The sequence below is a fragment of the Balaenoptera physalus genome (assembly GCF_965194825.1).
Source record: "Balaenoptera physalus genome assembly, chromosome: 5".
Taxonomy (NCBI): Eukaryota; Metazoa; Chordata; class Mammalia; order Artiodactyla; family Balaenopteridae; genus Balaenoptera; species Balaenoptera physalus.
The window spans coordinates 120,649,464-120,675,577 of NC_138884.1; the positions used below are offsets into that span (position 1 = coordinate 120,649,464).

At 38.2% G+C, this 26,114-nt stretch overlaps 1 protein-coding gene across 1 annotated transcript in view; it reads right to left on the bottom strand.

Moving 5' to 3' along the window:
* The window catches only part of CFI (complement factor I), a 50,215-nt gene extending 24,218 nt beyond the window's left edge, over positions 1-25,997 (bottom strand). Inside the window, exons 1-5 of the mRNA XM_082462850.1 lie at positions 25,771-25,997; positions 15,690-15,870; positions 14,657-14,796; positions 14,176-14,313; positions 628-907 (exon numbers count right to left, since the gene is read on the bottom strand). Coding sequence (XP_082318976.1) covers positions 628-907; positions 14,176-14,313; positions 14,657-14,674 — 436 coding nt within the window. The 5' untranslated portion in view covers positions 14,675-14,796; positions 15,690-15,870; positions 25,771-25,997. The remainder of the gene's footprint in view (positions 1-627; positions 908-14,175; positions 14,314-14,656; positions 14,797-15,689; positions 15,871-25,770) is intronic.
* Positions 25,998-26,114: the final 117 nt, after the last annotated feature.

Sequence of the window (26,114 nt, forward strand, 5' to 3'; positions counted from 1 at the left end):
CTGACAGTGAGACCCTTAAATCTTAACCACTCTACTAATCTGCATATTAGGGTCCCAGCCTCCTCACTACATTAGGCACCTGGATGAAGTCTTGACAAGCTCTCTCATCTGATGTGCCAAGTTTGCTAGGTTGGAGTATATCCTAGGCCAGCAATGGCCTGAGCTAAACCTTGGATCAGGGCTGATGGTTTGGGACTAGGGAAAGGGGTAGGGACTGGTGGGATGGATGCTGGAAGAAATTATTGGGGCTGGGGTCCAAAGGGGTTCCATATCAGTACCAGTCTCATGTAAAGCCCTTTTCACTGGGCTCTGAACCAACTCAAGAGCTCCGGGAATAATCCCTTTAGCCAAGTAGTAGTGAGAGTGGGGATAATTCTGAAGGGCTGGGCAGCAGAGAGTGGCATAGGCACTGAGGGGAAGGACCAGCCTCAGGGCCTCATGCTCTGGACTCAAGGGCTGGCTAGATTCTGATGATCCCCTAACTTCTTTAGTTATCACCCCAGTTACTAGTGAGGGTCTAGAGAAGAATTTTGAGTTGTCGTCATAACATTTCATAGGAAAAGTATTTTCTAACAGAAAATATAGTAGACAATTTTCTTCTTACAAAATAAACTAGGCTTTTCCTACCTTCACCTGTGCATGCTCCCGTTTTTAAAAACTTTGCCTCTGGACGAAGACATTCAAAACTCTTTTGCTGACAGTAAGTTGGGTAGCTTTTCCCATTAACTGAACACACCCTGGTACCATTCTTTGGGCACTGATAAGGAAGTTTACAAACACAGGTCCCGTCGATGCATTTCTGCCATGGTTGGCAGAAGACTTTATTGCAGGAGAGACATGTGTATTTTTCAGTTAAGCACTTTTTCTCCACGAGATCCTCTTGAAATGTGTCTGATGTTGAAGTGGACTATAAAGCACAAAATAAACATTAGCTTAGCAACAAACTAAAATCTTTTTAAAGATGAATACACGAGCTACAAATGACCAGTGATACATGGGTATTCAGATTGATCAGTATCACCGTCCCAGAGAAATGCATACAGTATAAGACATGTTTCATCAGTGATAATTCTCTGTGCCGATAAGGGAAGTGTGACAGATAATTTTTAAACTCAAATCATGGAAATAAATGTTGATATAACCCTCTTCAGATGCTGTGTACCAAAATCTTCCCCTTCCTGGAATTTGTTAACAATAGAAAAATAGTCTAAACATATGTTATCAGGACATCATTTACGTATATTATGGCACATTAAAAAAGAAAAGAGGAATACATGAAGGATAGGAACAAAACAGACTCATATATCCCACAATATAGATGAGGGTAATGTGGTCTGGTGGTTTTTAGAATCAAACAACCCTGGCTTCTAGTCTCAACTGGGGCACTTATATGGCCTTGAGCAAGTTACTTACCCTCATGAAACATGCTTCCTCATCTGTAAAATGTTTCCTTCTATTTTGCAAGGTTATTGTAAGGATTAGAAATAAAATGTGTATAATGGTTGGCAGGTACTAGGCATGAAATCAGTGGGAGCTCTTATTATTCAAAAGCCAACATAAAATTCTGCCTTTGAAGAAATCAATGAATCTCGACAGTTATGTTAAGGAGTAGAAAATTTGGTGGTAATTATAGTCTCATGGAATGAATTGAGGAATGAAATTGATTAATTCTATTAATAAATGCAAAACCATTTGCTAAACTCCTACTTTGTGCAAAATCCTGCTAAGATGAACATGACATGGGCTGTGTCTTCCAAGGACTTGATATCTGGACAATAAGATAGAAACACGCATAATAACTGGGGTAAGTGATATAACAGTCATACAAATAAGATACAGTATTCTTGGAGATCCAGAGTGGGAGAGAACAAGTCTTTCCGGGGGCATTTTTTTTTTTGGCTGCTCCCTGTGGCATGCAGGATCGGGGATCCCAACTAGGGATTGAACCCGTGCTCCCTTCAGTGGAAGCGCAGAGTCTTAACCACTGGACCGCCAGGGAAGTCCCTCCAGGGGCATTTTAAACAGCCTCATGGAGCATCTGAGCAAGGTGAGGAAGGTCAGGTGTTAGCAGAGGGTAGGTGCTAGCAAAACACAGGAGGAATGGTGCACAGTGTATTTAGGGAATCGTGAGCAGTCCCAAGTGATGGGCTTGTGTGTGCTTCACCTGGGATGGTCATTGGTTAGGAAACTGGGGAGGAAGAGGCAGCAGGAGTGGAGCAAGAAAATGATTTGGAAAGACACTTGAACAAGCAAAAGCAAGAGGACTGGACAATTTAATGCATGTAGGGGTTGACAGTAGAACTAGGTTTTGAGGCTGAGTGTTAGTAAGGGTGTATAATGCCATTAATCAATATAGATATTAAGTTAAGGTAGAGAATTATGAGTTTGGCTTGGGACCTGTTGATTCGGATATGCCTGAAGGATGTGCATTTGGAGATATTTTGTAGAAAAGGGAAATGTGTGTCTGAAGCTTGGAAAACAGATGATTAGCTCATTCATCAATTAATTCACTGAATGATTTAGTAAGCACCACTCTGTGCCAGGGAACAGCCTGAGGCTAGGATCAGAGGGATAAAAATCCCTGCCTAAGGAGTGCACCAACCAGAAGAGAGACAGGCAAGCCTGACTGACAGTTTCCCTGGTAGACGTGGGACGGGGATGCCATTAGGACAGTGGGCCCGTGGCCTGACTAGGAGGCTTGAGAACATCTGAACATCTCCCAGAAGTGCTGATGTCTGGGATGAGCACTGAGAGCACTGAGAAGGAGTCAGCTGGCAAGGGTGGTGGGAGGTGCTCCGGGCAGGACTGTGAGAACAAGAACAGCAAGAACAGGCAGCCACTGAGAGACTGAACAGTGGAGCAAATTTGCATTTGAGGAAGATCTTTCTGGAGATCAGATCAGACAAACAGGCAGGAGGCCAATTAGACCTGCAGAAATCCAGAGGAAATACAATGAAGGCTGGGAATAGGTCAACTGGGTCAAAAGCCAGTTGTGGAAAGTCAACGCTCTCTCTCTGTCCCCTAGACACCCCCTTTGGAGGATGGGCATCCTTTTGTCCAGTCTCCCCAGCCTCCAGCCTTAACACCCCCCCAACCTTGCTCAGTGCCCTCCAGCTGCAGTAACAGCAAGCTGGGGCAGAAACAAATTGAACGATCTTTAAGGGCTATGATGAAGACAAATAAAAACCAGTCATTTAAAAACCACACAAAAATTTGCAAAAGCTGTGAAAGTCATTCTATCCAACATGCTTTTCAGTAAACTTTATCAAATAGCCAGGAAATTTGACAAATTTGTCGTTAACTACACTGGTTTTTGACACACTGATCTAGAATAAAATCTAGTAGTTACATACTTTTCATGGTTCCATGTACCTCTTTTGTAGCACTTATTAGAGTTGACAGTTTTGTAATTACTTAGCTCCTGTGTCTTCCACTGACAAAATTTAAGTGCCCTGACAGCTGGGACTGTCAGCTTTTACGTATCACCTTTCTATTGAAAGAGCAATACTCTAATTGGGTGCAAGCAGAAAAAACTTGATTTTTTTCCCCAAATTGATCCCTTTCTGAGGTGTCATTTTTCCTTGATCTTTAGAAAGAAACTTGGGCAAGTGCCATCAACTTTTCAGTCACTCTTAGATTAGAGCAAAAATGAAAGATTAAAAGACTTTTGGTCCCAGGAACAGTCATATGTAACAGACATATATTACAATGTCCAGTTTTGGGTAATCATTTAGACTCTGACCTTCATTTCAGGTGAAAGGTCCTTTCTCCTAGCTCAGACTTTCTTCAGGGGCATGGTGGGCCTGGTATTCATTGAATGAATGGTGAAAAACAAAAACAAAAACAAAAAGAGAACACTGAGGAGAATTTTACATTTTAGGAGCTGAAGATTTTAGGAGCACGGGCTCTAGGCGCGTGGGCTTCAGTAGTTGTGGTATGTGGGCTCAGTAGTTGTGGCTCGTGGGCTCTAGAGCACAGGCTCAGTAGTTGTGGCACGTGGGCTTAGTTGCTCCGTGGCATGTGGGATCTTCCCAGAGCAGGACTCAAACCCCCCACGTCACCTGCATTGGCAGGCAGATTCTTAACACTGCACCACCAGGTAAGTCCCAAGCCTAGTATATTTTTAAACAACAGATACTTTTTTTTGGCTGTGTTGGGTCTTCGTTTCTGTGCGAGGGCTTTCTCTAGTTGCGGCAAGTGGAGGCCACTCTTCATTGCATGCGCGGGCCTCTCACTATCATGGCCTCCCTTGTTGCGGAGCACAGGCTCCAGACGCGCAGGCTCAGTAGTTGTGGCTCACGGGCCTAGTTGCTCCGCGGCATGTGGGATCTTCCCAGACCAGGGGTTGAACCTGTGTCCCCTGCATTGGCAGGCAGATTCTCAACCACTGCACCACCAGGGAAGCCCAACAACAGATACTTTTTAAACAACCCCCCTACAGAACAAAATTATTTTCAGTAAAAATCATGAAAGAAATGAATAATAAATTATAGAGAAAAATTTAAACAGCAAATATTTTCTTTTATTGAAATTTCATATATAAATATGTAAAAAATCATGCTTGTGAAAAATAAAAAAGTAAAAAGTAAAATTCATAGTATGGTACAAATAAGGAAAAAAGTACTAGACAAATATTTTAAATTACATTCATATACTTAATGAAAAAGGAAAAACTATACCTATATATAGGCCTGTTGCAGTAATGAATAATAATATTACAGTTTAAGGATAATTAAATATATTAATAAAAATAATAAATTTCATTTTAAAGATACTGAATAGTATCTTTCAGTATCTTTACCTAATCTGATATTTTACCTAATATTAGGTAAAATATTTCCTGTATGAGCTACTGTTTGCACTTAGCAAACAAAAATATTATACCTTTCAGGCTGCATGGTTTTTACTATTTTATATTTTGAAAACAAAAATTCCAAATGGCCATTAGAATGACAAAACTGAAAAACTCAGCTTTTTTTGTTTCTTCACTTTTATAATCGCTGTGACAACACTTTATTTTGAATCTATTATAAATTCAGGAAAACGTAAGAACATAGAGTTTGAAGATGAACTATACTTGAAGTGAATTTGAACAATTCCAATGCATAATGCATATGAGACTGCCTAAGTCAGGGTAGAACTGAAAGTTGGCTGAATTAACTTCCATTTTTAATACAATGTCTATTAAAGAATAAGTTTTAAAAAGTGCTCATTTGAAGTTTACATTTGTATTTTAAAAACTCAACCTCAGCAACCCCAGCAATTGTTGATAGTGCCATCTAATAAAATAGCCACTAACCAAAAGTGGATATTTAAATTAAAATTACTAAAATTAAATGGGAATTCTTCTGTTTCTAGTCAAGATAGACTTATAAGGGTACCAAAGCTACCCTAGTTCTTATTCAGCCTAAACCAATCAAGAAATAGACAAAATACAGAAGACAATGATTTTCAAGACACTGGACATCAGGCAATGAAGGGTAGAGATCCCTGAGACTAAAGAAACAAATGAGGTAGGTGAGCCCTACAGCTGTTCCATGTGATTTCCTTCAGAGAGTTTCCAGACTGTGGTGCGGAGAGGAGGAACTTGAGCTGAGCCCAAGGGACTTCTTGAGTTGAGGAGACAAAGCTGAGAGTCTTGGGAGACCAAGGCAGCTATACTTCACAGAATAAAGTACTGGAAACAAGTAAGTGGCATAGAGAGAGAACTTTGTAGCTCTGTAGAAGATCCCCTTTTAATTGTTCAGCTGAGTATTTATCAGCACCCAAATGTGAAGAAACTACCAGAGACTGGGGAAAGAACCACCCAATAGAAATCAAGGTAACAGGGCCCACGCTCAAATGGTGCCATGAATAGTTCTTGTTCTCAACATTCAGACTGGAAAATTTCATTATTCATGGGGCATTGGAAGGAGTACAAAGAAGGATCTTGCCTCAGTAATATGGAACAATTAGTCCTAGACTGAGCATTGTTCTGGTCCTACCTATGAATGCTCAAAAGCAAGACCTGAAAGGATCAAACTGTTTTCAAGTAACTTAACTGCATCTCAGAACAAAGCTCAAGAATATGTATAGGAATACAAAAATACCCAGCATCTAACAGGATAATATTCATAACAGCTGGCATCCAATAAAATATACAGGCATGCAAAACTACAGGAAAATACGACCCACAGTGAGGAGAAAAATTAAATTGATTGAAATTTACCCAGAATCCTTAATATAGATGTTAGAATTTGCAGGCAAGTATATTATAATATTTATTATAACTGTATTCCTTATGTTCAAAAAGTAGAGACAAGAAAAATATACAAGAGATCCAAATTGAACTTCTAGGGATGAAAATGACAATATTGGAGATAAAAATACACTGGATGGAACTAACAACAGATAGGACATTGCAGAAGATTAACAAACCTAAAGATTTATTCATAGAAACTATCCAGAATGAAATGTGGAAGTAATAGAGACTTTTTTAAAAAGAACAGGGCATGAGTGAGCTGTGGGACAGGTTCAAGTGGTGTAGTATACGTAGTATATGTGTAATTGGAGTTCCACAGGAGATGAGAATGAGATGGGAACAAAAAAGTTATTCGAAGAAATAATGGCTGAAATTTTTCCAAATTTGATAAAAATTATAAATCCACAGATTCAATAAACTTAATGAATCCCAAGCAGAAGAAACATGAAGGAAACTCCACCAAGGCACATCATCTCAAATTGCTCAAATAACAACAGTGAGAAAATCTTCAAAACAGCCAAAGAAAAAGACCCATGTGCAAAGGAACAAAGGTAAGGGTGACAACAGAGGTCTCATGCAAGTGAGAAGACAGTGAGGCAACATTTAAAAAATACCAGAAAAAAACCCCTGTCAACCTATAATTCTATACCCCGCAAAAATATCACTTGAAAATTAAGGCAAAATAACAACCTTTTTAGACATGTAACAGTTGAAAGAACTAATCACCAGCGTATCTGCACTACAAGAAATGTTAAAAAAAAAAAAAGTCCTTCAAGCAGAAGGGAAATTATCCTAGATGAAAATCTGTAGCTACATGCAGGAATGAAGAATACTGGAAATATCTGGAATTTTTTTTTTTTTTTTTAGAAGATGTGACACAGCTGTGGGTCTTTTTTTTAATTTATTTTATTTTTATAGCTGTGTTGGGTCTTTGTTTCTGTGCAAGGGCTTTCTCTAGTTGTGGCAAGCGGGGGCCACTCTTCATTGCGGTGCGCAGGCCTCTCACTATTGCGGCCTCTCTTGTTGCAGAGCACAGGCTCCAGACGCGCAGGCTCAGTAATTGTGGCTCACGGGCCCAGTTGCTCCGCGGCATGTGGGATCTTCCCAGACCAGGGTGCGAACCCGTGTCCCCTGCATTGGCAGGCAGATTCTCAACCACTGCGCCACCAAGGAAGCCCTGGAATTTTTTATATGGGGGTGGGGAGGAGGTAGCCGTTATCTCTGCTTTGTACCTTTTCTGGTAGTATCTTTGACTTTGGTATCAGAGTAACATTGACCTCATGGAATGATTTAGGAAGTAAGTGTTCTCTCCTTTTTGGGGGGGGGGGCAAAAGAGTTTGAGAAGATTTGGTGTTGTTATTTGGTAGAATTCACCAGTGAAGCCATCTGGTTTTGGACATTTCTTTGATAGAAGTTTTTTCTTTCTTTCTTTTCTTCCTCCCTTCCCTCCTTCCTTCCTTCCTTTCTTCTCTCCTTCCTTCCTTCCTTCCTTCCTTCCTTCCTTCCTTCCTTCCTTCCTTCCTTCCTTCCTTCCTTCCTTTCTTCCTTTCTTTCTTTCTTTCTTCCCTTCTTTCTTTCTTTCTTCCTTTCTTTTTAAATCACTGATTTAATCTCTTGTTACATGTCTGTTCACATTTCCTATTTCTTCTTGAGTTGGTTTTGGTAATTTGTATGTTTCTAGGAATTTGTCCATTAATCTAGGTTATCTAATTTGTTGGCATATAATTGTTCACAGTATTCTCTTATCATTCTTTTGATTTATGTAAGGTCAGTAATAATGTCTCCACTTTCTGATTTTATTTATTTGAATCTTCTCTGTTTTTTGTCAGTCTAGCTAAGGTTTGTCAATTTGGTTGATCTTTTCAAAGAACAAAATTTTGGTGTAATTGATTTTATTGTCTTACTATTTAAAAAAAATTTTCTATTTCTATCCAAATATTTATTATTTCCTTCCTTCTCCTAGCTTTGAATTTAGTTTGCTCCTCTTTTCCTAGTTTTTTAAGGTGTAAAGGTAGGTTATTGATTTGAGATTTTTGTTCCTTTTTAATGTAGGTATTTACTGCTACAATTTTCCCTCTAAGTACTGCTTTTGCCAATCCCATATGTTTTGGAATGTTGTATTTTGTTTTCACTCATCTCTAAGTATTTTCCAATTTCCTTTATTATTTCTTCTCTGATTACTGGTTAAGAGTATGTTGTTTATGTTCCACATATTTGTGAATTTTCCAGTTTTCCTTCTGTTACTGATTTCTAGCTTTATTCCATTGTCTTTAGAGAAGCTACTTCATCTGATTTCAGTATTTTTAAATTACTGAGATATGTTTTGTGGTCTAACATATGGTCTATCCTGGAGAATGTTCCATGTGCACTTGAGAAAAGAGTGTATTCTGCTGTTGCTGTGAGGAGTGCTTCTATATGTCTAGTTGTCAGGTCAGGTTGGCTTACAGTGCTGTTAAAGTCCTCTATTTCCTTATTGATCTTCTGTCTAGGTTTTCTCTCCATTTTGAAAAGTGGGTATTGAAGTCTCCAACTATTATTGTAGAATTGTCTCTTCCTCCCTTTAATTGTCAATATTTGTATCATGAATTTGGGGCTCTATTTTTTGGTGTGTATATGTTTATAATTATATATTTTTAACAAACTGACTCTGTTATCAATATCTAATGTCTTCTTTGTCTCTTGTAACAAGAGACAATTAAGGTCGATTTTGTCTGATATTAGTGTGGCACTCCAAGTCTCTTTTGGTTACTATATGCATGGAATATTGTTTTCCATCCTTTCACTTTCAACCCATTTGTGTCTTTGGATCACAAATTTGTCTTACAGATAGCATATAATTACATCTTTTTTAAAATAAATAAATTCTACCCATCTATGCCTATTTATTAGAGAACTTAATCCTTTTACATTTAAATTAATTACTGATAAGAAGGCCTCACTTTTGACATTTTGCTGTTTGTTTTCTGTATGGCTTATACCTTTATTGTCATTTCCTCCATATTGCCTTCTTTCATGTTTAGTTGATTTTTTTGTAGTGAACAATTTTGATTTTTTTCTCATTTTCTTTTCTTTTGATTATTTAAAAAATATTTTCTTTGTGGTTACCATGGGGATTATACTTAACATCTTAAATTTATAGCAGTCTAGTTTGAATTCATACCAACCTAGCTTCAAGAGCATATACAAACTCTGCTCCTGTACAGTTCCATCCCCTTTTATGTTGTTACTGTTACACGTTACATCTTTATACATTGTGTGCCTGTTAATTTATAATTTTTAAATACATTTGTCTTTTAAACAGTGTAGGAAATAAAAAGGAGTTACAAGCCAAAAATAAAATTACATTGGCTTTTGTATTTATCTATGTAGTTACCTTTACTGGAATTCTTTATTTCTTCATATGGCTTCAAGTTACTGTCTAGTGTCCTTTCATTTAGCCTGAAGGACTCCCTTTCTTGTAATGTCTTTCTTTCTTTCTTTCTTCCTTCCTTCCTTCCCTCTTTCCTTTTTCTTCTTGTAGTGTGTTTCTTATAGAGCAGGTATACTAGCACCTTCATCAGCTTTTGTTTACCTGAGAATGTTTTAATTTCTCCTTCATTCTTAAAGGATAGCTTTGCTGGATATAGAATTCCTGGCTGATAGTTCTTTTCTTTCAGCACTTAAAAAATGTCATCCCATTGTCTTCTGGCCTTTATGGTTATTGCTGAGAAAGATGCTGCTAATCTTATTAAGGATCCTTTGTCCATGATGAGTTGCTTTTCTCTTGCTGCTTTCAAGATCTTCTGTTTTGTTTCTCGGCTTTTAATAACTTCATTATTATGCATCTTGGTGTGGATTTCTTAGTGTTATCTTTTTGGGAACCAGTAAGCACCCTGAATCTGTAGATTCATTATCTGTTATCAAATTTAAGAAGTTTTTGGCTATTATTTCTTCAAATATTCTCTGACCCTTTCTCTCTTCTCCTTCTGAGATTCCTATTTTGTATATATTGATGGTATCATACAGGTCTCTTAGGCTCTTACTCTTTTTTCTTTCTGTTCCTCAGATTGGGTAATTTAATTGAACAATCTTCAAGTTCATTTACTCTTCTGCCTGCTCAAATCTGCTATTAAAACCCTCTAGTGAGTTCTTTGTTATACTTTTCAGTCTAATTCCTTTTATGATTTCTGTCTCTTCATGGATATTCTCTATTTGTTCATACATCATCCTCCTGGTTTCCTTTAGCTCTTTGAACATATTTAAGATGGTTGACTTAAAGTCTTTGTCTGGTAAGTTCAAAGTCTGTTCTTCCTCAGAAATAATTTCTGTTAATTTTTCCTGTGAATGGGACATATTTTCTTGTTTCATTACATGCTTCATAATTTTGGGTTGAAGACTGGATATTTTTAATATTATAATGTAGTCATTCTTGAAATCAAATTCTTTCTTCTCCTCAGGGTTTGCTTCCCTTGCTTTCTGTAGATTGTAGCTGTTTGTTTACTAACTTTTCTAAACTGTTTTTGTAAAGTTTGTTTTTTTGTCTTGTGTGGTCCCTGAAGTCTTGGTTCCTTTACCTTGCATTCAGCTAGGGTTTAGACAAAGATTTCCTTGAAAACAAGGAACCAGAAAGAGAGAAAGAGAAAGGGAAAGGGAGAGAGAGGGGGAAAAAAAAGAAAGAAAGAAAGAAAGAAAGAGAGAAAGAGAGAGAGAGAAAGAAAGAAAGGAAGGAAGGAAGAAAGAAAGAAAGAAAGAAAGAAAGAAAGAAAAAGGAACCTCTCAAATTGAGAACAACAACAAAAAAACTCCCCCAGGTTTGCAAATTGGCTCTGTCCTGGGGCACTCCTTCAATGCTTAGCCAGGCCATTTACAATTATGTCTTAGCCTTTACTTCATGCTTGCACTGGGCCTGGAGGTATAGGCTTAGAGTCTTCTTAGGTGTTTTCTGAGCTGCATCCTGCCCTGGGCATGTGTGCTGCTTTCTAAATTCCCCAGTATACACAGGGACTTTTGAATGCACTAATTTCCCATTGAAACTCTAACTTTTCCTTCCAAGCTTTGGCATGCTATTGTATGTCTCAACTGTAATCTTTTGTCCCAGGTGGCTGTATGTTGTTTTTTTGCTTGCTTTCTAATGTTTTTGAGAAACGTCTGCTGGCTTTCCACTCTGAGTTCCAAGTTAGATGAAACAAAGACAAGTACATTGTGTCAGTCTTTCAAGTAGTCCCCGGGTAGGTTAGAACAAACACAGTTCTTTTTAAATAAAGTCTGCTCTGCTCCTTTTAGAGCCAGGGACTAGAGTTCCACGCTGGGAACGTGGACTGCCATCTTCAAGACTGCCACTGAGTTGGGAACAGGGTGGGGTAAGGGCAAGTAGAAATGCCACAGTTTTCCTACCATTTTTTTTTTTTTTTTTTTCCTACCATTTTTAAATTGTCTTTTTCCTTCATTCAGCATTCACTTGGGTGCTGTAGGCCTCTGATAACTGGAGTTCTGACGAAGGCGGTTCTGAAAGTTTGCTTGATTTTTCTATTTTTTTGTGGAGGGACAAGTGTTTGGGTTTGCCTACTCTGCCATGGTTGCTGACATCACTCTCTGCATTATGTGTTGCCTCCTGTGCATATCCTCTTTCCAGCATTTTGTCACTCTGCTGAACATCACCCTACTTCTTTCCTTCCAAAATACTACCCATATAAACCAAGGTTTGCAGTATGCTTTTAGGGTAAAATAAAAATTTAAGGTTTCAGTCAGGGATTATGTCACAGCACAGTACTATCACTGTAGGTAACCATATTGACTGAAATATATGGCTTCCCTGTTCTTTAATATCCCTTGGTTATTGATACAGCAGCCAATACCTCTGTGCTCTGAGTTTCTCTCCATCCTTTCCTAAGTCCCCTTACCTCTTTGTCTGGGTAGGTTCAGTAAAACCAGAATTCTCATTTCACTATTCAGAACAACTTAAGTCTAACCCACTGCCAGCCCACCCCATCATTGACATCATTGATTCAATGACATAATCCACCCATCATTGACATATGATGGGTAGATTATCAGTCTATCAAAATGGACTCCAAATCAGTCCCTCAGAATGTTTTGATATAAAAAGGGAGTGGGGCTTTTTATTCCCTAGAAGGAAATCTGCTCCCAGCTTTCAAAATAACAAACGTTTCTCCTAGCTGTACATATTTTATTTCATGTTGAAAATGTAGATATATTTTAAAACTTCTTTGAACACATTTATGTTGTCTCTATAGTAACCTTCATTTTAAAATGGTTATTTCTCAGCAGGTGGGATAAAAAATCATTCCATTTTCTTTTATAAACTAATATTTTAAGAAGTTCTGGAATTTTCACAAATATGGTATTAACTCTTTTCAAAATGCTGTTTCTTAAAGGAATGAAGACAACTTTATTGTTGGATGATTTTTCAGTAAAAGAAAGAGGCTCTTTTCCTTTGTGTAAGTGAAAACTACTATATTCAGTTTTGTTTTTTTTTTTTCCTGTTTTTTGTCCAGGAATCCAAAATGTGGCTGAAATATCTTTTTTTCAAAAAACAAATTTTTCTTGTTATAATGTAACATATTTATTTGGTATTTAAAAAAGAAAAATAAAGAATGAATAAAACAGAATTTCTGAACTCTGAAAATTCATAAATGCATAAAACATAAAATAAAAATCACCAGCAATCCCATTACTCAGAGATACCAGCTGTTATTTATTTGATATACATTCCTCATGAACTTTTAAATTGCCATTTATATAAGCAGTTATATGTGTGTATTTGTGTGTGTGTGTGTGTATTTTTCTCTTTAACAAAAATAAGATTTTTAGTGAGGGTTTTTTTATTTCAATAAATATAAAAGCACAATTTTAATGGCTACATGATAGTTCATTTATGGACTACAATAATTTAATTGATTTTAATCAACAAGCACTTACTTTACTTCCATTTGTTCTGTACTATAAACATTGCATATAGATTTTAGAAGTTACAAGAAACAAAGTATATAATTCTGATTTCTTAGGTAGTTTTCTTTAAATATTTGCTGCTATAAACAGGCATTAAAACAAATTTTGGAATTGTTTCAAAACTCTTTGATCACAAAAGCAGGCAATCATCAATAAGTGTCTAAAATGTCTTAAACATTTCTAACTTTAATAGACCAGCTTTCAGACTGCCTACAATCTGTCATTTCGGTTTTAACTCCTTGAGTTGCCTACAAAGCCTCTACTCTGATCAAACGGGTTTATTCATCTGGAAGAGCCCAGTGCTGTGCTATCTTTCTGCCATAACACTTGCTGCTTTTTCAGGCTGAAAACTCACTTCCTCTTTCTCTCCACTGATCAAATCTAATCCAGAATTATAGGCCTAGCTCAAATCCTATTTGACCCATAAACTCTCCCTGACCTCCTAGCAGGAAGGGATTTTTCCTCTCATTAATGCCCCTTGGCAGATAGTATTTGTACCATTTTTTGGCAATTAAATATATATGTCTTTTAAAAGTTCCTTCTCTTGTGTTTTCATATATTATTTAAATTTTGCTTATTTCCTCATTGGCATACTTGTATCGTCTTTCTACAACTGTACCAAACGGTTACTGAAGGAAGAGATCAGTCTTGCCATTTGCCCAGCACTCTACCTTGCACATAGATAGAGGTAGCTTGATAAATGTTTACTGATTTAATAATTACCGTAAATATAGATCTATATTAGTAAAATTCTCCTTCAGTTCAATTTCTATGCACAGAGAATAGCACATGAAAAAAGCAATTTCTTAAAGCTCTTTCATCAAGATGTTAACATAAAATCTTTGTTACTGACTAGATACTGTCATTGTTGGCAACGGAACTATGTAATCCTTAAGTCAAAATAGTATCCTTAAGATGTTTTCTGTATTTTTATAGTATTTGAAATATCTACTTAAAATAGTTTGCATAAATATTGAATTACTTACCTCACAAAAACTTAAGCAGAAGCACAAAAGTAACAGAACAGCATGAGCAAACTTCATGTTGGAGACAAACAGGGTCTGTATCTCTGCTGTGGACTCTTCTGCACCCCAGATATTCTTTTGAAATTTAATTTTTAACCTCTGAAAAAATATTTAAAAAGAGCAAGCCTCCTAAAGAGCTTTGTACTTTTGAACTCATGTAGATTTTGGCAAAATTCCAGAGTTTTACCGTAACTGAAACCAAAAAGGGCCTCAGTAAATAGCTGAGGGACTGTGTTTCCTGGAGAGGAAACTGATGCCCCACCTTGATACTGAACAATGCCTCGTTCTGTTTTCTAGAGAAGACAGAAATCACTAGAAGAAATTTCTTATGTTTTGGTAAAATAGAATTATATATTTTTCTTTAAGAACAAAAACTAGTAAATGGTAAGAAGTAAAAGTCCATCATATTGAAGGTTATGCTGAATACATTAAAAATCCTCACCAAAACGCTTCCTTTCATTCACAAGTTGTTCTGTGATCAAATTATTTTCTCTAAGCAGAAATGCTGTCAACAGTTTGGATTCTCCTGAAGCAGATGTGAGACAGAGTTTGGGGTGTGAGATACTTATCAGGAATCAGCTCCTGGGAAAGGAAGGGAGGAGAAGCGGGAATGAGCAGAAAATCAGACTGCAATGCAGGTTTGACAAAGCCTTGCCCAGCTCATGGGGGCCTCTGGAGCAACAGTGGCCAGTCACAGTGGCCCTGGGTCATGCAGAAATGGCTAGATCCTGCCTGCCTTGCTCAGTCACCTGGTGAGGGCTGCCCAGGAAATGCTTGCCCTTAGGTGAGGCAGGTCTCTGTCGCTGAGGCAGACCTTGAAGGATCTGACAGTTAGTTGCTATCAGAAGGAAGTGTCAGCTGACCACACACTTCACGGCCAGGCAGCCAGACCTTCCTTGAAGGCGGATCTGGGAAACTCATCTCCCTGTTTTTCAGAGTCTACCATTTGCACCTTTTAGATCTACTTTCCATCTATGCTTCAAGGGTGGCTCCTTCAAAACTGCAGTGGACCTTTCTTCCTGAGAGATTATTTAGGAGAGGGAGGTTGCGGAGAGGGGGAGGGGAGGGAACTGTAGCCCCTGCCCTTGCAGTTGACCTTGGGGCTGCAGTTGATACTCACCCCCTGCCTCCTTCCTATCCATTCTAGATTCCCTTCACCCTGAGTTTCCACCTCTGCTGACCTCAGTGGCTTACCTGGTGGGATGACCCACAACCTCTTCCAGGAGTTATCCAGCCCCTGATTACCATTCACTTCTCAGACCATTGTTGCTGTTTCTATCCCTTTACTGTCACAAGAGACACCTGAGCAGCTCATATGGTTCCATACACATTTCTCCCTACCCTCATTGTATAATAGCAGCCTAACTTCCTCTGAAGGATCAGGGTCAGTTACACCTGTCAAGATGGTGACGCCCCCTCTTTCCTGCTGGTCCCCAGACACAAGCAGCTCAGTGTGCACCAGGCAGAAGGCTCACCTTATAATTCAGTGGGATTCCTGTTGTGCCGAAGGACAAAGGTGCGCTTCCTGTGAGGAACAGACCTCAGAGTACAAAGTGTGGAGACAAGAGCACACGGCCTCCAGGTGGTCATCAGAAGCGATGGTAAGTGTGGTTATTCCTGCTTCTGCTCCTTGGCTCCCAGACCTGTGTCTTCTCTCTGTTGGGGATACAATGCTATATGAAGGTCCTTTGATTCAATGCATATACTGCTTCCCGGAGGATAGCACCCAGTCCTCACAGAGTATTGCCTTTAAGTAGCACCTCAGCTTGGCATTCAGCAGGCTACTCCAATGCTCCATAACGCTGCCAGCTTCACAGTGGTATAGTAAGTGATATGACCAGTGGATTGCATGGTCATAGGCCCACGCTCACATCTCCTTTGCTGTAAAGTGGGTTCCCTTGTCTGGCAGGATGTTATACGGGATCCCCTGTTGGAGGATTAAATACTCTGTAATCCTTTGGCTCATGATCCTGAGGCCCTGCAGACAGAAAAGGTACATCCTTATCCGCAATTTATGTCTATTCCTGTGAGAATGTACCACTGGCCCTTTTAAGATTGAAAGAACCGAATGTGTCAATTTGCCAGCAAGTAGCTAGCTGGTATCCTTGATGAACTGTACCATCTTGGGAGCTCAGTTGTGCCATCTTGGGGGCTTGGTATCCTTGATGAGTTGTGCCATCTTGGGGGCTCAGCATTGGTCTCTGTTGCTGTCAGATTGGACATTTGTTGATGGCAGTAGCTAAAGAAACCTTCAGGGTCCATGCTATTGGCCTCATGGGTATCTTCCATCTCTGCCACCATGGCCACTTTATTCTTGTGCCCATTGTGCTAGTACTGAGGTGGTTGATGACTGAGATTGGCTGATTATCAATTGGCTGAGTCATTTTGTTGATTATTTATTACTTTTCTCTGGTGGATGTTCTCTGGTGGGCGTTAACATGTGATACAAAGATTTCTACACTTCAGCCCTACTCCTATATGTACATCCACATGTTTCTCCCCTTCTAGAAACTGTGATTCCATATATAGTCTAACCTTAGGCCACTTATTTTTCCACACAAAGTGGACAGCCAGGTGTGCCACCTGAAGCTCTGCCCATGGGGACGACTTTCTTTCACCACTGTCTTTCAGAACCATTACTAAGTATGGCTGTAATGCAGCTGCTATTTTCAGGTTGTACCTACATGCTGAGCCCATCTGTGAACCAAACCCAAACTTTTCCCTCCTCCTTTAGCTGGTCATTACCAGAGTCCCCACAGAGCCACAGGTGTGAGCTGAGGGAGGAACACAGGTGCAATGGTTTGGATTTGGGGGAAAGGGGGGAATTGGGGCCACCTGCTCATGTACTTTGCTTGTGCCCTTTTTTGCTGTTTGGTTCCAGATGTAACATTTTCATCTTACGTTTTTGCTAGGCCTCCTCAGCTTTGTACTTCATGGGTCTGTTAGGACCCAGCTCCTAACGGGCATCTCTGCCACAAGGTGACACAGTGTCATGTTCGGTTGTTCCACATTTACCAGGGTTCAGTAGTGCCCAGGTTGTTTCTCAAACAGAATATAATTCTCTGCTACAGATGGCATGGCCTTGCTCCAGAACCCCAGGGTCCTGTATTGTAGTTCTCCCACTGAGTCTTCCTCAAACACTCTGCAATGTTTTCTCCCACCACTGATACCTCCAACACTGCAGGGTCTTCTGGATAACTGCAGAACTCTTTCCTGCTCTGGTAGCCAATGAACTATTCTTCAGTGTGAAATATTTGCCCAGAAGTCAAATATTCCCCAAAGGGAATATCCCCAAAAAGGTTCACTAAATTCTGTGCTTCCTTCTTTGTGAAATGAAGTACAAAATAATTTATCTTTTAATTTAGAGAAGATGTTCTGGAAGGTTTCTGAGCGCTGTTTTCCTAAAATTTGACGGATGTGCCAGGATTTATCACCTCTGGAGCATGTGTGTCTAATCAAGGCATTCAGTATGTTAGCCACCTCTTGCTTATCTGCTCTGATTAAGGTAATGCCATTAATGTACTAAAACAATGTAATGTTTTATAAGAAGTCCAGGTGATACCCAGATTTCTTCAGACTTTATTATGGCAGAAGTTGGGACATAAGACCTATGAAAAAATTCTAAATGTATATTGTTGTTCATCCCACATGAATGCAAACTGTTTCCAATATTCTTTTCTGCTTAAAATACTTATAGTGGTTTTGGTTTTCCTGACCAAATTCTTATTGATATACTTTATAATATTGCTAAAACTAGAATCAAGGTTCTTATCTCTAAAAGAAATTTTATTGAAACAAATATTAAACCTTAGGTAGGGGGTGAAATTTCTAAGCTTAGAAAGAAGAAAGCAAAAAGACATTTATATATCCAAGTTATGTTAAAAATTTTATAACAAAAAAAGCACTGAAAAAAATGAACTAAGCATGCAACTCAGGATACCATTAAAAAATATCAAAAAGAATCAAAATGATAGAAAGGAACTAATAAAGACATAAGCAATAGTAAATAAACCAAAAAGTAAAAAAGTAGTAGACTTGATAAATAACACGAGTCATTTTGAGAAATAATTTTTAAAAAGAGAGAGTAAAACAATTTTAGAGGAAAGCTATTTCAGTGGACATTTTTAGGGGGCTGCCTACATCCATTATCCTTCATAATAGGTTCCCAATTTTCTGTGTGGAATTATCTTTCTTCTATTATGAGTTGTTTTGGTGGGAGAGTAATTCCAGGCACCTGCTTTCCAAATGGAAGTTGAGAAATCCATATCCAGCCTCTTTCCATTCCTTTTTATAGCCCAGGGACTGATCAAAGAGTCTCTCTCTCTCTCTCTCTCTCTCTCTCTCTCTCTGGTGTTGGAGTCTTGAGTTAAGTGATAAGAGAACAAAGGAACGGTTGTGAATTATTTATTGAGGCAGCAGAAGCAGCAGCAGCATACTGGTTAGACTGCTTCGGCTATAAAATAAGCTCCTTTTGATTCCTTTTGGCCTTGTTAAGTATCTTTAGTTCTTAAGCCTAGGTGCTTAGTCACCTGTCAGTACTGTAAACATCCTATTATCTTCCAAGTGAATTTTCTTTTACTAAAGTTAGCCAGAGTTGGTTTGGTGGCTTGTCACTTAGAACCTTAAGTGATAAAATCATGTGCAATTTATCAAATAATCTGAAGATCTGGAAGAAAATTTCCAGGAAAAATAGAATTATTGGAATTGACTCAGGAAGAGATAGAAAATTCAAATAAATTAATAGCTAAGAAGACATGGAAAAGTTAAAGATTTTAAACCCCCAAAGATACTAAGTTTTACCAACTCTTTTAGGAAAGATCATTCTTCTGTTATTTAAACTTTTCCAGAACATGAAAAAAGATTAAAAGCTCTCCAACTTATTAGCAATACTCTAATATACTTATCCAAAACTGGATAAGACAAGCCTCTGAAAGAAATCTATAAGCTACTCTTAATTATTAATATACATGCAAAGACCCTAAATAAAATGTTAGCAAACCATATACCATAAACCACAATATAGTAAAAGAATAACATACCATGACCAAGTGGGGACCATTTCAGAAATGTGGGGGTGTTCAACATTAGGATATCAGAGTAATTCAGTATATTAAAATCTTTAATTAAAATAATAGATTAAATAAGAGAGTCTGTATAATTATATCACAAGATATGGAAAAGGTATTTGATATGAGTTTAACACCAATTCTTAATTTTAAAAAAAGTGAGCAATCTAGGAAAAGAACAAATATCATTAACCTGATAAAGGGTAGAAACCAACAGTAAACACCATATACACTGGTGAAACACTAGAGCCAAACCCATTAGAATTGGGAATAAAAGCAAGGATGCAATATTTCAATATTGCTGTTATTGGAGGGAATAAACATGAAAAAATTTGTAAATATTGGAGTAGAAGAGACAAAATTGCCATTATTTGTAGATGAAATGACTGTCTACTTAGATAAAATTAATTGAAAACTATTAGACCTAAAGTCAAAGTTCATTAAAGCGACTGGATACACAATCAACATAAGAAAATGACTTTTCCTATTTGTCAGCAATTAACAAATAGAAAATGTAATAAATGGCTCACAATGACAGACATTCTATATAGTTTACATCTCTTCCCTTCCAACATCTCAGTAAAAATAAATATAAAAATAATTCCATTGCACCATTGAAAAATGAAGAGGGAGTCCATCAACAGGATACAAACAGTGAAGATTTACTGGAAGACATAAAACAGAGAGGAAGAGATCAACTGCAAAACTTAAAGGAGGTTTTGAAATGTTAAACGGATGTAAGTGACAACAATTGTATCCAGAATAAGGGAGACCACACAGTAAAGACAGTGGAATCTGTGAGAAGTGATAGACTAGGTAATCAATTAAATAAAGAGCACAACAGTTGAGCCAGTACCCCATTCTTCAGGAAACTTACTTCAGCATTTGCTCCAGGATAAAGCCTACAAAAGGCTCTCTGCAGTGCATGTTCTAACCTAGTTCCCCTGGAGTGAACACTGGGGCAGGAGAAGCAGAGAACCATTCCAGGTACAACTTCATGGGGTTCAGGGTATCTCTGCACTTAAAAAGCAAGTTATAGGCAATCTCCCAAGGCCTCACATGCCACCCCACCTTCTCCTACACAATCATCCACATAGTGCTCTGTAGTCAGAAGCTACACAACCAGTATGTACGGCACAATAAAAAGGAAGACCAACCTCATTTATGACTATAGGTGCAAAAATCCTAAACAAAATATCAGCAAACTGATACAAACAAAATCTTAAATAGGATTCAGCAGTCTGTTAATAATAACATTAACACTTGACAACTTTTTATGCACACACACATACATATGTATATAGGCTCAAGTAAATAAGTAATTATGTTAATGTCATAATTTCAGGGGAGGAGAGGCACATGTTTAAATTCAAAAGAAGCAAAAACCCTTTAGTCTTAACTTTGGACATATCAGTACAAACCATGTTTTTTTTTTTTCTTTCTTTCTAAAAATATGTACTAAAGATATCTCCTATCTCTGTCCAATGATAAGGCATAGAAGTCGTGATAATCCAGAAGCAATGACCACCCCTTAGTGCCAGATTGTGTTCTTTACATACCCTTTCCTACTAAAAGGAACAAGGGCTCCCTAAAGAAAGGGCTGGGGCAGGAAATGTATAAGATATGTTAGATAGAGACATCTGGTGTCAGAGAGCAAGGAAGCTATCAGAGGCTAGTAAGTGGTATTAACAGACGTAGGACCAAACTTGAAGGGTTTCTCACAGCCAAAGATGAAACAATTTAAGCATTAAAAAGGACAATGATAACAAAGGATTTAAGTAAAAATAAATATTAAAAAATGAAGAAAAGTTCTTTATTTCAGCTAATAATTGCTAAAGAATGATAAAATTAGCATATCACCATTTTGCAATCCCTCATGAATAGATGAATCTAGATGAGGATCACTGATAGCTGCTAAAGCCGGCAGGTGAAAAGCTGGCAGGGAACTTTCTCACAGATGGATCAGGGTGATATACTGATCCCACTGATCACTGTGAACAACACCAAAAGAGAAACAACCAGATGTCATGTGCCTCCTCGTGTGATGCTGTAAGAAGTGTTCTTGGGAAAAAAAAATTGAACCTGAACATAATCGATTCTCCAGATCTCACTACCAGGCAACTACCAGTTTCCAGGAAACACAGAGGACAGAGAAACATGGTTTATACGACCAAGAAGACGGGAGATTCTACAAGATAAAAAACTCAGTTTCTACAACAAGTAGATGCCATGAAAGAAAATAAGGAGAGAAAACTGATAAAGAAGAAAAGAGACTTAAGAGACGTATCAATCAAATGTAATGCACGGATAGAGCTTGTATGTTAATAGTGAATTGTTGTTATAAGGATTTCATTTTTCTTTTCTGATTTCCTTGTTTAGTTTGATTGTTTTACACTTTTTTAACACCTGTTTTACAAACATGACTTAGAGTTCAATGTGGTGATTTTTGAAGACAAAGTGGGAGATGAAAGAGAATTCTAGGTCTAGGTAATTCTGAAAGTAATAAAGAATCACAACTTATAAATGCAGCAATGGCTCCAGAAAAATTGAAAAGACACTCAAATCACAGTAAGAGAGCAAATAATTTCAAATGGCCTTTGGAATCCCAGAGTAAAAAACTTGTTTAAAAAAAGTCACCTTTTAGAAAGGCAGTTATCAAGTGGCAGAACTTTTTGACTAAAAAAGGAAAAAAAGCCCACAGTTGGGAAGAACCTCACAATTTTAGTATACAAATTTAGAGAGAGCAAAATGTCAGGACAAGACATTATATGAGAAACTAAAAAGGTTTCACTCTCAAAGTTTGATAAATTGATGTAATTGATGACATCACATGATGCTAAAGAGATTTTGTATAATAAACCAAAAAACAACCTTTTATCCAGACTGATGGATCAACAGATTTCAACAACAAATGTCATATGATAGCACTTGTAAGATGTAAATTGTGGTGAAATTTGAGAAAATTTTTCTGCTATAAAATGCTGCCCCAAACAAGCAAAGGCCAAGATACATTTACTGTTTTGTCTTCATATTGGAAACAAAAGGTACATCTTGGAAGAAATGTGTTGGCAACTGACTGACGGTGCCCTGTCAATGATTTGAGCATTGTTCCCTGAGATGGTTCACTTTCATAAAAGAGAAAATTCTAATGAATTCACAACACCCTTCTTTCCTCCAGGAGAGTTGCTGGTGTCAGAAACTTCTGGAACTGAAATGAAAAAAATTCTGGATAATGATACAAAAATGATTAACCTTATCAAAGACCAGTTTACCTGAGAACATTTAAAAAAACTGTGTAAAAACCTGGACAAAGACCACATAAATCTGCCACATGCATAAAATCTTATGACTTAAGAGATCATTTGTTCTGGGGGAAGACAGCTGTCATGTCATAAGAATGCTTAGGCGCTCTGTAAAGAAGCCCACGTGGTAAGGAACTGAGGGCACCTCAGAGATTGATCCTCCACTCCCAGTCGTGCCTTCAGATGACTGCAGCCCCAGTCAACGTCATGACTGCTACGTCATGAGACCCAGAGCCAGACCACCTAGCTAAGCTGCTCCTGAATTTCTGACTTATGGAGATTATTCAAGATAATGTTTATTACATTGAGCCATTAAGTTTTGGGGTAATTTGTTATACAGTAAGAGAAACTAATATTGATTTTGGTTCTTAACAGGATGCTTCAGCTGAAAAGTGAACTGTGGGAATACTAGGTAGGGTCTGGAGAAAATATCTTGATTTCAAGTGACAAGATTCTTGGTTTTAAATGGAAACTGAAACTCTGGAAAAATCATACGGCAAAAAAAAATCTTGAAATGTTTCTACTGTTGCTTGCACTTTAGAGTGAGGAAGTCTCAAGTTAAGACCAAACCACCTGAGGGAATTGCAGAACAAAACTGAACCGTATTTTCCCTCCCCTTAACACAAGTAAATGACTGAATGAGGGTTCCTTTCTCTGAATCTGCTCCTCAACCTGTGCACCTGACTTTGAGAGAAGGGGGAGAGTTTGTAAGATTATGATTATAAACGTAAGATGAAACTTAACTGATTTGCCTTTCTACAAGTTCTGGATTTTTGTGAAAGAGTATCCTGCCATTCGTACGAAATAAACATTTTACTGTACTTTCCCACTTCTTACTTGTGTGAGCAAGCTTTTTCTTTGAGCTTAAAAACAGTGACTGAAATAATCTTATTTCAGCTGAAAATGAGATCTGTGTATGTGAGTCTCAAGATCGACTCAGCATTGACCATATACGTAGCAAAAGACAAGCAAACATTTCACATTATTTTCTTTAGTTTCAAAAATAGCACTTTTATGCACATATAGGCCTATAAAAAGATTAATATCCATTAAAATCAATTTTTGCAATCTAATAAATTAAATGAAAAATTGAAGTTTCCTCTCCCACTTAATTTGCATCAGAATTGATATCCTATTTTAAAATAACTATAAATGGAGTGTAACCTTTAAAAATTATGAATAACTATATTGTACACCTGTAACTTATATAATATTGTACAGCAACTCTACTTCAATAAAAAAATTTAAAAAAAGAATTGAGATCCTTTGTGAGAGGGGGGAAACTACACAGAGTAGGCTAGTAAGTTGGACAAAAATAAACAGATTCATAGAAAAACACCATTCTCTACTCAAAAGAGCACCAAGTTACACAATGTGAACCACTGAACTATACACTTGAAAATGATTAATGTGGTACAGTTTATGTGTATTTTACTACAATTGAAAAAAAGAGCATTGACAATTATTATTGGACTACCATATCTACGTGTCTATAAGCTGCTGATCATGTTAACGTACTAGGATGGAGATATATATATATATATATATATGTATACGTATATGTTTATATTACATATATATTTATATTATGTAGGGTTTTCTGAGACATAAAAATTACTCCAATGGTTCTTCCAGGCTAAAAAGATAGAAAAAGGCTGGTCTAATGGATGGCAAACGGAGCTTTTCCAAGAAGGACGTGATTGCCAATGGCAGGAAAAGAGAAGCAAGGCAATGATGCTGGCCTGATGGGGCAGAGGAATGGTGTACAGCACTGGAGGGAAATAAAATTAATTATATAGAGGGCCTAGTCAATGGAGAGATTTTACTTTAGACTTGTTGTTAAAGGAAATGGAGAACTGTTTGGGATCCTGAGGATGGCTGTGGTACAAGGAAATTTTAATAAGTTCAGTATGTCATCACATGCAGTACAGATGGGAGGAAGAACAGCCTGGAAGCATTTAATTTGAGACAACAAAGATGCTCAGAACGTGAGGATGTTATAGTTCCCTGTAATTATTTCTCAACTTTTGAGTTGCCGTAGATTATACTGGGTGATTTCGGTTAGGAATAACAGAGGAAAGTGTGGTAGTGGCAACAGAAGGCCTGTAACAACAGTACAAGCTTTAGATGGAATGAACAGACATTGAGCGCTTTAGATAAAAGAGACTGCAACCAAGGTTGGGTGGGGATGGTGACAAAGATGATGGAGAGTGCTCGAAGGCTTGAGTCCAAAGATGCAGAAATCAAGAGTATGATGCTACTATGAGGACAAACAGGGAATTAGAATGATGAATAATTTGGAGAGAGCAAGGAGTGAGACTAGGGGTGGTGGTACAGCAAAGGACTGAGGGCTGTGAGAATCCATGGTTCCACTTTGTCCCGCTAACTAGCTGGGGAAGTTACTTCGCTTCTCTGTCAGTTCCTTACATGTAAGATAAAGGGGCACCACGTAATCTTGAAGGTCCCATAAAAGTTCAATGGTTTCATCACACTGAGTTGAGGATAATACTGGGACACCAAAGGGAGATAAAACATTGAATGTAAACAGAGTAAAATAGAGCAGGGCAGTTATGAATAATTCTACCTCTGTATGGTGTATAGAATTTAAAGTATCAAATCTGAATAAAAACTCATTTACCAAAATTTTTTTATCTCTATGACTGATGCTTTTTCAAGAAGCTTACACTTTAGTGTAGAAGACATACTGTGATTCCTAATATTTCCATAGTTAAGTTTACGAAGTTCTTCCAATATGAAAATAACGCTCTAAAAAAGGTACCAATCCCCACCCTCTTTCAAAGAGGCGGTTGACTGCGTTAAATATCAAGGTAAGGTCTCAGAAGATTCGAGTGAAAAGAGACCAACCAAATTTAACAAATAGAAGCGCTAGCGCTATTCTTTGGGAGAGAAGTCTTAGCGGAAGTTTAAGTCAAATATCAAGGACTTAAAGACAGAAGGGGAGAGGGGCTTGTAGTATAGACAGTGTCCTGCGGGTCTGAAAACGTACTTGACAAAGGAATAAACTATCTGGTACAAAAGACAAAAATATGGTCTGGCTTTCTGTCAGGTAACAGTTTCTTTAAAAGGACACCCCCCCCCCCCCCCCACACACACACACTTTTCCTTCTTCCTTTCGTGAAACCATACTACAAAACGACGGGCGCAGTACTGCCCACAATCGTGCGTACTTCGAAAGATCCGGAAGAAACAAGCGACTCGAAAGAACGCAGACAAGCCCTTCCACTAAGTTCCGACGCGGCCAGATCCACCACCCGGCAAAGCGCGGCTCAAACGTCCTCAGAGCCGCGGGCAGCACAGCTGCTGGAGCCGCAACCCACTGACGAGCGAGGGGACTGCAGCGCAGCCTGAGAGGACAGGGTGCATGGCCACTCAGCTGCCTCCAGGAACAGCCGAGCCGCTGGGAGAGGGGCGGTCCCTGACGCCAGCCATCGCCAAGGGCAACGCCGCGGGGCGGCACTTCCTGCAACGTCACGCTGCAAAGGACGCCGCTATTGTACGTCACTTCCTCCGC